The following is a 16814-nucleotide window of genomic DNA, read 5'->3' on the forward strand; positions in this document are numbered from 1 at the left end:
CAATTTTGTCTTTCGACAGTGGATGGAGCACAGCTGAGAGCTCAGAGTTTCCAACATGGTCGATTAACTCCTGTTCTGCCAAAAGAAATAAACACCATTAAAAAGAAATGCTTTTCAGCACAGGAGTAGGAACAATCAGACGCTGCGGTTGTGGAAACCCTGTGACACCTAACAAAACATTATCATTTACCAAAATGTGCTCGAACTTTGCTCGGGAACAGTAATCCGAATGTGCTATGTTTGTGCCGAATTTGAGATTGGCGACCATTTTCCTACAAGTTCGCACATCTCTACTCCCTGTATCGTACACTGCACATTGATGCCTTCCTGGACAATCCTTTTTGTTTTTTTTCATGGACTCGTAACAGAATGATCCCTGTGACCTCACTATAGGCACCGTCTCTGGTCCTCAGAACGGACAGGGTCCTGAGATGCCATTTTTTGCCATCTTATCTGCTGTTTTTAGGTCACTTCTTGTAACTGTTTTGCAGCTTTAGAAACCTGAAGGGGTTAATAGAAGTAGAAAAACTGAAAGTATGAACAGTGAGTTGTTTTACATTTTTGTGCATTATGCTCCAACTTTTGCACTTTTTCGGATTGGTTACAGGACGTGTCCACCTGACATGACACGGTGTGCACATGTCCTTACACTATACCAGCATCACTGCTCCTGTGTCTTGTTTTCCCATGGTATTTTGTATGATTCTTCATCAGCTGATCTTCTTTCCATTTAGGATCCTGGCAGATTCAATAGGTATAATTATCTTCTAGAAAATTTACTTTAAACATTAACGAATGGCTACGGACAAGATGGCGGAGAGGATATTACACCTCACCCTAGAGATCCTCTTCCGGCTTACTGGAGAGGTGAGAGATTCTGATGACGTCACATTACATCATTCTTATCTATGGGAATAACAGATGGACAGAACTGGAGAGGTGAGGACTCTGGAAATGTCTGTAGTGAGATTTATTAATGTGTCTCTCCATAACCAGGATTACACAGTAGTGAAGAAGACCTCTAGTGAGCGCTGTCAGGACCCTGTGTCTGAGGGATGGGGAAGACCCCTGAGCCTAAACACGGGGCCTACACCTCACCCCCTGATACGTGAGGACATCAATGACCAGAAGATCCTAGAACTCACCTACAAGATGATTGAGCTGCTGACTGGAGAGGTGACACTGCTGGGAATGCTGGGATATTATACAGTAACACTATGAAGGGCATGGGGGGATGACGGTATCATTGTATGTGTCAGGTTCCTATAAGGTGTCAGGATGTCTCCGTCTATTTCTCCATGGAGGAGTGGGAGTATTTAGAAGGACACAAAGATGTGTACAAGGACGTCATGATGGAGGTTCCCCAGCCCCTCACATCACCAGGTAATAGACAGGACTAAATACACACGGCCTATAATTATCTGTATGTAAAGAATGAATTCAGTCCCAGTATGTGTTTCCTCCAGATCTATCCAGTAAGAGGACAACACCAGAGAGATGTCCCCGTCCTCTTCTTCCACAGGACTGTAAACAAGAAGATCCCAATGTTCCTCAGGATCATCAGGTAGATGGAGAGAAGGTGTCATGAGATCTCCCCTATGATGTGTAGGCGGCTGTGAAGGTCTTGTGCTCAGTCTTGTTTTATCCACCAGTATTATATGTTTTATACTTGTGTAATGAGAGCGGTGGAGATGGCAGGATTAGAGCTGATCATAGATGGGACTTCTCCATCTGTCTGTGACTTTTACAATATTTGTTTCAGGGTGAAGATCTGACCCATATTAATACTACAGAGACATATGTGAGGGGTGATGAGCGGTGTAAAGAGGAGATTCCTACAGATGACTACCCAGGTGAGTAGTAACCACTAAATGCAGAGAAGTCACAGATTCTACTGTAATTACACACGTGGTCAAAATTGTCGGTGACCTCGTATAATGAAAGAAAAACCCTGAATGGTCACAGCAATAGCTTGAATCTGACAAAAGTAATAATTCAAATCTCTTTGAAAATGAACAAATGAAAGTCAGACATTGCTTTTCAACCATGTTTCCACAGAATTTAAAGAAAAATAAAATGGTCCTGGTACATGCGCTGCTGTTGTTCTATACAAGCAAAAAACAAAAAAACTTTCCCCTGCTGCGTGTTAAATATTTAAATAAAATTGTGTCAAAGTCAGCGCATGGTCATACTGTGCTATTCGGCGCCATTTTGTTTAAGACACTGTGAATTTGTCTTCAATAAAATAGTGCCGGAGATCGCGTCATGTACAGGGGCTGACTCCGGCCCAACACTCCTCTACCAGCCTCGCCGGAGCTCACGGTGAGTCCTCACGCATTCGGTCAGCGCCTACGCCTATCGCAATCTCCAGCGCCCCACTCCTCCTCCTTCCTCATCGTCGTCCCTGTCACCTCTATTAACATTGGATGCGTCCTTCTGACTATGGCCACACTGTGCAAGCTCAGTCTATACCTGCTTCGGACAGAAGGATGCATCCAACACTACATTATAGATACAGTCATGGCCGAAAGCAAATTTTGGCAAATTGCCAACAATTTTGTCTGGCCCAGAGATATGTGTCTGTGTTTCATACTTGTGGCAACCATGTGCCGCACCAGTATCACACGTACCGACGCCTGTGAATCAGCGGTACTGTTTGCGCTGATCCCCTGTGCCAGGTGTTGAAGACAGCTCACGTCACTGTCCTCTGCTCTGCCAGCGATCAGCCGGGGCAGGGGACAATGTTGAGAGTTGTATTCAGAGCCTGCTGTCTACATAGAGTAAAATTAAGAATAAAATAAAAAATCACATTATAGTCACATTCAGGGCTCATACTCATCTGCGAGGAAAATGCACGAGTGTAATCTGATAAAAAAATCAGACCGCACTCTGATCAGTGTTATTCTATGAGCATGCTGCGACTGTCCTTGTATCTTGGACGAAACTTGCCAATGCAAATCAATGGGTGCGAGAAAAAAATCGCACGGCACTCTGACCATACGGATGCCGTCCGTATTTTACATACCCTTGTCCTTTTGAAAAAGCCGACAATTCATCTACCGCATACTGTAAAATCACAGCGTGACCCAATAGAATTGAACTCCCAAGACCTCATTCTCTCCTCCACACTTATTCGCTCCTCACCCAACCGCCTCCAAGACTTCTCCCGAATATCCCCCATCCTCTGAAATTTCTTTGCCCCAACGTATCCAACTATCAACCACATTCGGATCCTTCAGATGGAACCTGAAAACCTACCTCTTCAAGAAAGCTTGCAGCCGGCAATGATCCCGCTACCTCCTCACCACTACCGGAGATATCGCCTCAACCAACAGCAGAACTGCTGCAACCCCCCGACCTACTGTCTCCTTCCCCACCATCCTGTAGAATGTAAGCCTGAAAGGGCCGGGTCCTCTCCCCTCTATATCAGTCTGTCATTGTTAGTTTGTTTACTGTAAGTGATATCTGTAATTTGTATGTAACCCCTTCTCATGTACAACATCATGGAATCAATGGTGCCATATAAATAAATAATAATAATAATATTAATAGATATAAAGATGTCAGTCACATACAAAATTAGTACAGTGTGTGTGCAGCTTACCCTACATGCATTTTATTAGTTACTAAATTAGTTTCTGAATAAAACTGGCGTGGGGTCCACCGACAATTTATTAACCAGCAGAGGGAAAGCGGACAGCTGTGGGCAGATGTTTATAGCCTGGGAAAGGGGTAATGCACATGGTGCTTCCTAGGATATTAATATCAGTTCACAGCTGTATACTTGGCCTTTCCAGGTTAATAAAATGGGAATCCCTTCACAAAAATGATGTACAGTCTCCCTATAATTAAAAACCAGCAAATGCTTGGCAGAGAGGTGTGGGCTGATATTAATGGCCTACAAAGGGACCATGGACTTTGGCTCCATTTCAGACTAAAAACATCAGCTCTCAGCCACTCCATAAATGGGGCATATATAAGATGCACCAATTCTGGCACTTAGCCTCGCCCTTCTCACTTGCCTTGGTGCGGTGGCAAGTGGGGTGATGGAGGGATTGATGTCACATTTGTATTGCCAGGTGATAAGCCCAGAGATAAGTAATGGAGAGGCATCAATAAGACACCCCCATTACTAACCCCATAGTCAAATTGAATTAAAAAACACACACCAAGAAAATAGTCTTTAATTGAAAGAATGACACCGACCTCTTTTAATTAATCTAAAATAAACCATAGTCACACCATTGCCCAGTCCACTGACGGCAATGTCTCCTGTAACAATTAAAATAACAATATTCCTCACCTGACTGCCGAGAAGATAATAATCCATTTGTCCCATGACTAGTTTAGCTCTGCTACATCTACATGGCAGGCTGCCACTGAACAAAAACACTGAGCTGTGCGTGCTTGCTCTGCTCGGTGTCTCGTGGTGAACTCTTTTCACCTCACTGATGTCACCAGGAGCGTGCTCACGTTGCTGTCAGAAAGGTACTGTGACTTCACAACCAATGAACTCAGTTCAACTCACTAACATCAGCGATATCGCCGTGGGAAGAGTTCTAATGGTGCACGCACTGATGTTAATGAGTTGAACTGAGTTCATTGGCTCTGAATTCCCAGGCCCTTTCTGTTGGCACTGCGAGCCTGAGAACTTTCTCACGCTCACTGTGACGTCAGTGAGGTGAAAGGAGTTCACTATGAGACACTGAGCTGAGACCTCATCTGGAATATTGTGTCCAGTTTTGGGCACCACATTTTTTAAAAGCACGTGCAGCTCAGTTTCTCTGTTGGATGGCATGCTGTTCAGTCGCATCATGCAACAATGCAGTCTGGATGTAGCAGAGCTAGCTGCGACGCGGGAGAAATGGATTATTATCTTCTTGGCGACCAGGTGAGGAATATGGTTGTTATTTTAATTCTGTTACAGGGGACATTGACTTCAGCGGACTGGGCGATGACGTGAGTATGGTTTAATTTAGGTTTGCTAAAGGAGTCTGTGTCATTCTTTCAATTAAAGGACTTAATTCTCGGTGTGTATTTACAAATGCAAAAGTGTTTTTTATATACAATTTGACTATGGGGTTAGTAATGGGGACGTCTTAGTGTATGTTGCCACGTGGCGTATTGGCAGCGCTTTGGATGCTGCTCTGCCGAAAGCACTGCTCCCTTTTGTACGTGCGGTGATTCTGCATGTGTTCATTGAACAAATGCAGAATCACCGCATCCTATACATAGGGCGGTGCTATTTATCTGACGGAGACTGTGCGTCTCTAGAAGATAAATAGACATGCTGCGGTCTAGAAAGATGCTCCACATGTGCGTATACGCAGGAATGCCATCTGTGTGCACGCATAGTAGAGATGGTATTTCATAAAATCCCCTCCACTATGCTGAAACATCTGGCCTCTTCGGATTGGATGCGGTGGCTGTACGCAGTGTCCAATCTGCAGCGTTTCCTGACCGTGGAAATATACCCTTATAGGCACCTCTCCTTTACTAACCTCTGGGCTTGATGTCACCTGACAATACAAAGGTGCTTTCAACCCCCCCAAATCATCAACCCAATTGCCACTGCACCAGGGCAAGTGAGAAGAGCGAGATTAAGGGCAAGATTTGGTGCATCCTGTGGATGAGCTTTTTCTGGAGTGGCTGAGAGCTGATGTTTTTAGTCTAGGATGGGTCCAATATACATGGCCCTTCCCAGGCTAATAATATCAGCTGTCTTCCTATCCTTTACTGGTTATTAATTATAGGGTGACCCTACGTCATTTATCAGGGGGTCCACCATTAAAATAACCATTATTATCTGTCGCGTCACGCTGCAATTCTTCTGTATGCGGCAGATGAATTGCTGGCTTTTCATCAATATACAGTATATGTGGGTGTATATTGAAGTATATTTCCTTGGAAAAATGTGTAAATGACAGAGTAATTCTCTATGTCAAAGTTTATGATAGAATCGTATTGCAATTAAATAGCAATTACATGGCATTCGGATGTCAATCGGATGCTAGGTGTGAAAAATCGGATTGTACTCGCATGAAAATCACATGACACGTTCATGATATTAGTCCTACTTTTCTGGACCTAAATCAGAACTCTTTTTTCACGGTAATGGGTACAATCTGTTAACACCTAATCCCCTGAAGCCATTGTCGCCTGTAAACAAACAAAAATAAAAGACAACAGAATCTCTCACCTGTCCAAAGTTGAAATAATCAAGCTACCAATGCCGTAATCCTTCTGTGCGACATTTGCTCATAATAATAATAAACTTTATTTATATAGCACCAACATATTCCGCAGCAATTTACTATTCAACAGTTCATATACAACAGTCATAACAAAGTTAATGATAATACAATAATTTAGGCAAAGATATTGACGACTCTGCCTGTAAGAGCTCACAATCTACAATGTGGCAGGAGTGACACAAGGCATAGGGGCTTATTTACAATGATGGTCCAACCATCTTGAGGAATTGGGGGTGGATAAAGGTTGAATGAGCTAATAAAGAACCAGTAGAGATGCACAGTCTCCGCCAGATAAATAGCACTGCCCTTTGTATAGTTCCCCAAACTGCTGCCACTAACAGGTCAGGTATTCACATTAAGCTGCCATGCTTATTTTATGTGCTGGTTCTTTACTGCGATGATGGGCATTCTCACATAGGGACATGCTTTACTATAGTTGGAGATTGACTCTGTGGATGACTATTTGTACATCGCCACTGGGTAATTTACATATAATTAAACATCATTGACATTTATATCATTTATATCTTTTGCACTTTGCACATAGCACTTTAAGAAAGAGATATAAATATTTTGTTGATAATCAACTCTAAATCTGCTTATTTTTTGCCCCTAAGCAGTTGTCCTATGAACCTTCAGCTTGTAATCCATACTAAACATACATTTCAGGCAGTTTCTTTTACTAGCCCTTTTGGAAACATAGGTTAGATGTTTATCATAGTTTCTGGGGACTATATTATTAATTGCTACATCCATGAGTGGTGCACAGGTGTCATAAATAAATCGCATGATGTCAATTAGTGCATATTTTGTGTAGGCATATTTCCTGTGCACTCTAGCAATACTATACTAAGTCACATTTTTCCCTGTATTTATCCATTGTGATACCCTTGCTAGTGGTTATATTGTGCACCATGTATCTCTATTTTTTTGTGATTTATACTATGAGTATGTATTTTTATATGACCAAATAAAAGTTGGTTTTAATCATATTTAATGTCTATTTTGAAATTGTGGTCTACACTTCCATTATTTTTGTTGGTATTCTAGGTGATGGATATTGTTGTTTTTTTCATTTTTATTTCTTTACATGGGACAATGGCTTCACTGGATTAGGTGTTAAGGTGAGTATAATGTGATTTTTTTTTATTTTATACTTAATTTTTCTCTATGTAGACAGCGGGGGCCAAATACAACTCTCAACATTGTCTACTGCTTGTGATGATGACAGACAGAACAGGGTACATTGATGTGAGCTGTTTCAAACAACTGGAGCCAGGGATCAGCACGAACAGTACCGCTGATTCCCAGGTGCCATTACGTGTCACACTGATGGCACACGCCTGTCATCCATGTGTCATTAGTGTGCATGTGTGCAAGAAATTTTGTGGCCCATTCTGCTGCTAAAAAACAGTCATGTCAGCGTGCCTTGCCCAAAGACACATGGTCCGTGGAAACACACTAACCTGTGCGCAGATCCATTCACTTGAATGGGTCTACGTGTTTAAGTATCTCCGATACGTATGAAGAATGTCACCACATGTATCGGACACACTGACGTGTAAAGGAGGCCTTAAGGGGGTACTTTAATTTCCATTTCCTATCCCAAAATATAGTAGGTGTAATAATAATAGCAAATACCTCCAGTTAGAAATGTGGTATAGTTTTCCTGATTCTCTATGTCGCTTACCCCATGTCCAGGGCATTGCAGTAGCTTAGGTATCCATGGTTATGACCACTAGTAACTAACAGTCACTGTATCGGTGGTAGTAACCATGGATACCTAAGCTAATGCAATGCTCTGCACATGGGGTGAGCAACATAGCGAGTCAGAAGAACTATACTTCATATTTCCTAATATTATTATTACACATACTACATATGGGGATGGATGATCAGAGATGGAAATACGCCTTTAAGAATCTCACATGTTTTTATGGTGTATATTTTTATCTGTTGCTATAGAATGTAATGTAATAAAGCTTATTTTTAATCCTCTCTTTATTGCTTCAAACTTTTCTGTGTTTGTGTATTATGTTTGTCGATTGTACTTTAGAGGTTCAGTACCATGGGATTTGTGAACAGGTGGCTCACCACTGTCTTAGGTCATAGTTTCATTATACTTTGAGTTGTATAGAATTATGTATATAGAAAATATATAAAATATAAGGCATTGATAAAGAAGGGGGCTGGAGAAGGGCACAGCCTAGGGGAAGCTCCCCATGACTGCTATGGGCGGGAAGTTTGAACTAGTGTTGTGCCAGTTTGAAATGGTTGGCCGGGACGGGGGCCGGGGGAGGGGTTTAAGGTGGGGGCAGCCTGTATTAGGGAAAAAGTGCGGGAAAAACCGCACTCACCAGCCAGGAGCAGAGGAGAGAAGTCCCACCTGAATCGATGGACGACGAGCAGCAACTTTTCGCCAGACTGCAGGATGTGGCCAGGTCCAGGAGGGGAGGATGGCTACAGACCCAGCTTTCCTCCCTCCTCAGCGCTGCGGAGCAGGGAACCAGCCGGCGTGGAAGGAGGACCCGTCCCCCCGAAAGGCTGTCACCGGAGGTGTCAGCGCGCAGCAGGCGGCGGCTGCGGAGCCCCTCCAGGGACCCTGCGGGTGGCGCAACAGTTGGGGCTGCATCCCCTCCCTGCGCCCGTCCCGGCAGGAATCCGCCCAGCCAGCCGGTCAGCACGGGCGGCAAGCGTGGGGGAGCAGGACAGGAACAGCAGGCCGGACCGGAAGTGACGTCGCGGGCAGGAGCCGAAGAGTCGCGCAGCAGGGGGGAGTGTGAAGTCCGCGGCAGGCCCTCACAGCGGCGAGGCCGGCGCCGGCCGGCGCCGGGCAACACAGCGGCGGGAGGCAGGATCGAGGGCGCCCCCGGGGATGAGGACCGCTCGGGGGCGTCTGCCAGCCAGGGCACCAGACGTGGCGCGGCGGGCAGGAGGGGGCGTTGCGGCAGCGCCCTGCCTGGCCCCACCGTCAGCAGAAGGACCGGAGGTGAGGCGGGCGGGAGGGTGCCGGATGCTGCCGCCCTGCCTTCCCCCATTGCAGTCCATAGCGTGAGAGCGGCGGTCGGGAGGGGGCAGCACGAGGACGCCCTGCCTGGTCCCAGCAGCATGTGGAGCCCCGACCGATCGGCGGACAGGAGGGGGCTCAGCGGGGATGCCCTGCCTGGTCCCAGCAGCACTTGTAGCCCGGACCGGTCGACGGGCGGGAGGCGACTTAGCGCGGTCGCCCTGCCTGGCCCCTATCCAGCAGACGAGGCACCAGGCACCTGGGGGCATTTATCCGGGAGTCGCCCGGAGGGTGCTACGGACCGGCCAGTCGGGCATGGGTCCAGGGACTGTCACGGGTCCCGCTCAAGGGGGAGTTCTCGGGAGCGGCGGGTATCGCATGCTCGGGTCCCCCCGGTGACGAGGAGGCCAGGGGCGCGGGCCTGGAGCAGCGGTGCCTGCATCAGGATCATCGAGGACGTCAGGATTCCGGATTTCCAGCTGGCGGGGACACAGCACCCGCGCAGCTATGTGAGTATGGCTCCATGTCGTGTTTGTCGCCCGCAGGGGCTGTATTGCAGGATGATGGGGGCAGGCAGGGAGATGGTAGGGAGCGGATGGGGCATAGTGGGCCTAGCGGGGCTGAGGTGCCGGGGCTAAGGGACATTTTGGTGAACATGTCGCAAATATTGAGGAGACTGGAGGGGGGGGTAATTGGGGAGGCAGCTCCGTCCCCAGCGGGGGCATGGATAGTGAGTCGCGGTTCGGGCACAGAGTCGGGTGGTGACGTGTTACGCGCGGTAGAATGCGATGAAGGAGCTGCGGCAGGAGTATCTGTTTCAGTGCAGACGGAAACGGATAAGGGGGATAGGATAAAACTGGACGATAGGGCTAAGGGAGAGGTTTATGTGTGCTTTGAGGGGCCGCTGGGGGCCCATTTAAAGAAAGAAGTGAAGGAGAAGATTTGGTGGGACGAGTATGTGGAGATATTTTCATTGCTGCCGTTGGAAAAGTTTAACCTGGATAAGGGGAAGAAGGACGATAGTAAAAAAGAGGAGGAACAAAAGAGGAGGTGGCGTCTGATCCCGCAGACTTTTGTGAATTGGATGCAGGCATTCGCTATTTTGGCTAGTGTCATGGGGAGAAGTCTCCGGATAATTGTTCTGGCCTTTTTTGTTATTTAGATGCTATCGGGGAGGCGCATCGTATTTATGGGGGCCAGGCGTGGCTGCGATACGACGAGCAGTTTAGGCAGAGGAAGGCGGTACGGCCGGAGATAAAGTGGGATCAAAAGGATATCGGGCTGTGGCTGAAGGTGATGGCCCCAGTGAGGTATGGGCAGTCCTTTCACGGGAGCGGGGGCAGCAGCAGTCAGCAAGCAGGTCAGGGTAGCAGTGCTCAGGCAACCCAGGGAGGAAGAGAGAAGTCGGGAGCGTGCTGGCAATTTAATGACGGGCAGTGCAAGTACGGGGCGGGCTGCAAGTTCAAGCACGTGTGCTCCCACTGCAACGGTAGCTCACACGGCGCTTCCAAATGTTTTAAGAAAGGGAAAGGAAAGCCAAATGTGGGTGCCGGTCAAGGGGGAGAGCCCGGTGAGGGTTCAAGAGATGGCCCCCTTTCTAAGTAGGTACCCGGCTCGGGCAGAGGCCAGCGTGCTTTTGAATGGTTTTGTTGACGGTTTCAGGATTCCACCTCCTGGCCATGTGGTTCCTTTTTCTGTTAAAAATTTGCGGTCGGCAATAATGCATGCGGAGGTAGTAGATGAGAAGTTAAAAAAGGAAGTGGATTTGGGCAGGATGGCCGGTCCGTTCCCCACGGCTCCTGTTGCGGGCGTGATTGTTTCCCCGTTGGGGGTTGTGCCTAAGAGGGAGCCGAATAAGTTTCGTTTGATTCAGCATTTGTCTTATCCAAAAGGCTTGTCAGTTAATGACGGTATCGATAGGGAGTTGTGTTCTGTGGAGTATACCTCTTTTGATACGGCGGTTAAGTGGGTGCGACGTTATGGGTCAGGGGCTTTGTTGGCAAAGACAGACATTGAGTCCGCTTTTCGGTTACTACCGGTTCATGCAGATAGTATCCCGCTGCTGGGATGTTTTTGGAGGGGGAATTTCTACCTCGATAGGTGTTTGCCGATGGGTTGCGCAATTTCTTGTTCCTTGTTTGAGACGTTTAGCACTTTTCTGGAGTGGGTGGTAAGGGATGTTACAGGAATGCAGTCGATCATTCATTATCTGGATGATTTTCTTTTTATTGGCCCCCCGGATTCGCCGTTGTGTAGGAACGTGTTGGCAGGCATGGTTTGGGTGGCGGAGCATTTTGGGGTGCCGCTGGCATCTGAGAAGACGGAAGGCCCTAAGGCTGTTATAAGTTTTTTGGGCATAGTTGTCGATTCGGAGAGGATGGAGTGTCGGTTACCAGAGGACAAGTTGGCATTGTTGAAACAGGAGGTAGACAGGATTTCGAAGTTGCGCAAAGTGACCCTCAAGGAATTACAATCCCTATTGGGGAGATTGAACTTTGCCTGCAGGATCATGCCTATGGGTCGAATTTTTTCTCGTCGTTTGGCTAGCGCGACGGCGGGAGTGAAGGCTCCGCACCATTACGTTCGCTTGACGAAGGAGCATAGGGACGATTTGATGGTTTGGCAGCGGTTTTTGCGGAATTACAATGGGCGGTCGCTGATGCAGGAGGAGACATTGAGCAATTTTGATTTTGAAATATTTACGGATGCAGCAGGCGGCTTTGGTTACGGCGCCTACTGTAAGGGTAGGTGGAGTGTGGGGCGGTGGCCTCAGGCGTGGAAGTTGTTGGGCCTTACCAAAAACTTGGCACTATTGGAGCTGTTTCCTATCGTGGTAGCTGTTTTGGTGTAGGGTCCCATGTTCGAAAATAGGAGAGTGCGCTTTCATTGCGACAACGCGAGTGTTGTAGCGGTCATTAACAGTTTGTCGGCCTCCTCTCCCCCCGTAGTTAGATTGGTTAGGGTTTTGGTTCTTCGCTGTCTGGATTTGAACGCAGGGATTTCTGCAGTGCATGTGCCCGGGGTTACGAATTCAATAGCAGACTCTTTGTCTCGTTTTCAGTGGGGCCGTTTTCGAGAATTGGCGCCAGGAGCGGATGCCACAGGCGTGGAATGCCCTTCCTTTCTGTGGAAGGTGATTACGGAAGAGCAGGAAGACTGATTCGGGAATCCTTATCGCAGCAGACGTGGTCGGCCTACGATTCTTCGTGGCGAGTATGGCAGAGTTGGTTGGCAGAGTGGGGTGGGGTCGAAAGTGATGAGGATAGGATGTTGGCGGTATTGTTTTTAATTGGGAAGGCAGCTGACAGCGGTTGGTCTGCTGCTAAGGTAAACAAGTTTGTAGCGGGTTGCTTCTTAGTGAGTCAGGCGTTAAAAGGGTTTCGGAGGGGTAACAAAGCCGGGGACAAACGAAGGCCTATTTCGTTTAGTACGTTGGAAGGCTTAGGCAGAGTCCTTGGGGGTATTTGCACGTCAGTTTTTGAGTTGGCCCTGTTTCGGCTGGCTTTTTCTTTGGCCTTTTTTGGGGCAATGCGCATTGGCGAGGTGGTGTCAGGCAGCAGGGTTTCGGCGGGAGGGGTGTTGGCAGAAGATGTGGAATTTTGGGCGGGGGGCATTGTTTTTTGGATTCGGCGTTCAAAAACTGATCAACAGGGTAGGGGCAGACGGGTAGTTTTGGGGCGAGTTGATGGGGCATTAATGTGCCCTCGTGGCTGTTTGGAAGCATATTGGGGCGTATGGGCGGGTAGGACGGGTCCTCTCTTGTGCCATGCGGACGGCACCTATTTGTCTCGGTTCCAGTTCATTGCGGTTTTGAAGAAGGGATTGGTAGAGTTGGGCCTTCCCCAGGACATGTATGGGTCTCATTCATTTAGAATTGGTGCTGCGACCGAAGCGGACAGCCTTGGGTTGGGGGCTGATGCGATTAGGAGAATTGGCAGTTGGCAGTCGGATCGGTATTTACTGTATGTTCGGCGTTAGCTGCGTGGTTTGCATGTCCTCGATGTGTTTTTCCTATATTCTGTTGTGTTTTTTCCAGGTGGCGACCCCTTTCTTGCCTGGATATTCGGATACTCTTACGTTTATTGGGGTGCGCTACGAGCCGACGTGAGGCCAGATGGTAGGCAATTGGGCTTTGGGAGGGAGCAGGTGCTGGTCCGTTGGTTGGGTTTCCGAGGAATGGTATGGAGCAGGGTGCTCCTGGAGTTAACCAAGTCCGCTCGCTTGGATAGAACCCCCGACATTATTGTTTTCCATGTGGGGGGCAATGATTTAGGGGTCAGGCCGGTGAGAGAACTAATTAGGGACATACGTTCCGATTGGTGACGGTATGGTCAGATGTGGTACCCAGACAGAGGTGGAGGCAAGCGAGATCGTTGAAAGGGATTAACAGGGCTAGGGTGAAATTGAATCGCGCGGTGTCGGCGTTTGTGTCCAGGAATGGGGGCATTAGTGTTCGTCACTTTGAATTGGAGACAGGTGCCGGTAATTTTTGGTTGGCCGATGGGGTTCATTTAAATTCTATTGGTATTGATTTATGGGCACTGTCAATACAGGAGGGGATCGAGAGGGCCTTGGTGGTTTTGGGGCACTCACGAGCCTGAGGTGGTCAGGGCTGTTCGTGGTTGGCGGGGGGTGGGGTTCTTGGAGTTGACGGTGATTGGTCGGGGAAGGATTCGGAAGTAACATTCCCGACAGTTTAAAATGGTATGGGGGATCTGGCTTTTGGGTATGGGCTCTGGACGGGGTTTTACCTCGGGAGCTATGGTGGTTGGTCTCCCAGAAGGGGAGTTATGGTGCCCTCGAGCTGGGCTGGACGGCTGGGGGTAACATGGTGGAAATAAGTTTATAGCCAGATCTTTCTAGCTCCAAGAACCCTCCCCTCATAATTTTGAATTATTTAATGTTTATTGTTAATGTTTGTTAATAAAATTGGCCGCTGTGGCCAAAATTATCCAAAGAATTTAAATTGTACCGTGTCTTATTCTCAGGAGAAAGGAAAGAGGGGGATGATAGGAGGCGGTGAGGTATCGAGGAGAAGGTAAAACTGAAGTCGCCATATGCGGTCAAGAAGGGGGCTGGGGAAGGGCACAGCCTAGGGGAAGCCCCCCATGACTGCTATGGGCGGGAAGTTTGAACTAGTGTTGTGCCAGTTTGAAATGGTTGGCCGGGACGGGAGCCGGGGGAGGGGTTTAAGGTGGGGGCAGCCTGTATTAGGGAAAAAGTGCGGGAAAAACCGCACTCACCAGCCAGGAGCAGAGGAGAGAAGTCCCACCCACCCTCCCTGTTTTGGGTAGCATGTTGGGGGCTGCTAGGGGATGTACGTTTTAAAAAAAAAAAAAAAGAAAAAGGTGATCGGTATATAGATTCTTGTCAGGGTCTATACGAGGCGTCGTTGTTGCTGTTGTCACAGTGGCTGTGGGGCGGGGGGTGGGGTTCTTGGAGTTGACGGTGATTGGTCGGGGAAGGATTCGGAAGTAACATTCCCGACAGTTTAAAATGGTATGGGGGATCTGGCTTTTGGGTATGGGCTCTGGACGGGGTTTTACCTCGGGAGCTATGGTGGTTGGTCTCCCAGAAGGGGAGTTACGGTGCCCTCGAGCTGGGCTGGACGGCTGGGGGTAACATGGTGGAAATAAGTTTATAGCCAGATCTTTCTAGCTCCAAGAACCCTCCCCTCATAATTTTGAATTATTTAATGTTTATTGTTAATGTTTGTTAATAAAATTGGCCGCTGTGGCCAAAATTATCCAAAGAATTTAAATTGTACCGTGTCTTATTCTCAGGAGAAAGGAAAGAGGGGGATGATAGGAGGCGGTGAGGTATCGAGGAGAAGGTAAAACTGAAGTCGCCATATGCGGTCATGAGAAATAATAAAATCAGTTTTATTCTTGGCAGGTGACTGTGGTGTCAAACCAGATACCTATGAAAAGCATGTCATTATTCCAGCTATACCTCCAGCCCTTCAGAGCAAAAATCAATCATCGGAGCCTTTTCAATCAGTCACCTATTTGGATTCATCACCGACTGTTAAGCAAAATGAAAGCTGCAAAAGTGATGTTGAGCCTCAAATAATTCCCACAGAGAAGAAACCATTTTCCTGTTCAGAATGTGGGAAATATTTTAAACATAATTCTCTATTGCTTACACATGAGAGAATTCACACAGGAGAAAAGCCATTTTTTATGATCAGAATGTGGGAAATATTATTCCTGGGAATCTTCTTCATCATCTAAAAACTCATGTAGAGTGTGAAGGAAATAAATAATCAATAATTGAAATCAATCAGGCAGTAGAGTTCCATTTAGTTGTCAAAAGGGTGAAACTGGATATACCAGTATTGTAAGCACAAAGGGGCTTTTGCTGGAGGTAGGTGTCAATCCTGGCACCTCAGCTCCTGAATTCTCAGCTTAGGCTACTTTCACACATCCGTTTTCTGGAATCCGGCACGATGCGGCAAAAATGTAAAAAACCTGATCCGGCACCAGATGGCACCGGATCCGTTTTTTTCCTCATTGACTGTCATTATCGCCGCATCATGCCGGATGGCCATGCGGCGTGTCAGGTTTCTGCCGGAAACGAGAAAAATGCGCCGTCCGGCGTGTGCAAAAAACGTTCCCTGTAACGTTTTTTCACAGCGCCGGAACGGTTTTCAGCACTGCACATGCCCGGGCACGTTTTCTTTTAACCCCATAGGTGATCGCTCTCTCTCTCTCATCATACCTGTCTGTGTCTGTTGCCCTCTTTGCGCTCTGGCTCCTTTAAATCTTCACGACACCGTATCCGGCCGTACACTCACATCCGGTGTCTGCTTCCGACACTACGGCTTTTCACCGCAAGGCGCCGGATCACTAAAACCGGAGGTGTGAAAGTAGCCTTAGAGGAGCATAGCAAATAGTCTGTAGAAGAAGGAATATCTCCTATTGTCTGTGTAGGAAGAGATAAGTGTTTGAAAGGGCGCAACTTGGCTCATCCATCCATTCATAGACCGAGTTATTTTACCCATTCCCGACTTGCGCCATATATATAAGGCGCCACAGGAGCTGTGTTCCCACAAACTGCCATATAGATAGGGCGCTGTGATCAGCCAGATCAGCGATCTGTCATTATACAGTTGATCTCGCATCCGGGGACAATGTAAAAAAGTTTTAAAAAGTTAATAAATTGTAAAGAAAAAAAAATGTTTAAATCACAAAATAAATAACAAAAGAGATTAATAATTTTTCTCCAATAAATACAATTATTTATGTTTAAAACAAAATAAAAAGTACACATCTTTGGTATCGCCCCTTCTGGAATGACCAGACCTATAAAACTGTCCCCTTCAGTGAACAACGTGAAAACAAACAAAAAAGGGCAAAAAACTATGCTTTATCATCATATTGATGAATAAAAAGTGGAAAACTACTCGATTAAAAAAACAAGTTGTCATAAGGGTCCGTCAGCAGAAAAATAAAAAAGTTATGGCTCCAATAATAAAGCGATTCTTTTTTTAATAAAAGTTTTTATTGTGTAAAAGCACTAAAAACATGAAAAAATATATGAGGTATTGCTGT

The 16814-nt window shown here is 47.0% G+C and overlaps 1 protein-coding gene and 1 pseudogene across 1 annotated transcript; both read left to right on the top strand.

The window, feature by feature from the left end:
- The first annotated feature begins 738 nt into the window (after nucleotides 1-738).
- LOC141094356 (uncharacterized) overlaps nucleotides 739-16814 on the top strand; it is a 118830-nt pseudogene continuing 102754 nt past the window's right edge.
- LOC141093942 (oocyte zinc finger protein XlCOF8.4-like) lies at nucleotides 1251-16461 on the top strand. The gene is made up of 4 exons (XM_073579622.1): nucleotides 1251-1383; nucleotides 1467-1564; nucleotides 1763-1853; nucleotides 15157-16461. The coding sequence occupies exons 1-4, from the start codon at nucleotides 1251-1253 to the stop codon at nucleotides 15492-15494; spliced, it is 660 nt and encodes a 219-aa protein (XP_073435723.1). The 3' UTR covers nucleotides 15495-16461.

Source organism: Dendrobates tinctorius, unplaced genomic scaffold (genome assembly GCF_039654945.1).
Source record: "Dendrobates tinctorius isolate UK_male_01 unplaced genomic scaffold, ASM3965494v1 ptg000063l, whole genome shotgun sequence".
Lineage (NCBI taxonomy): Eukaryota > Metazoa > Chordata > Amphibia > Anura > Dendrobatidae > Dendrobates > Dendrobates tinctorius.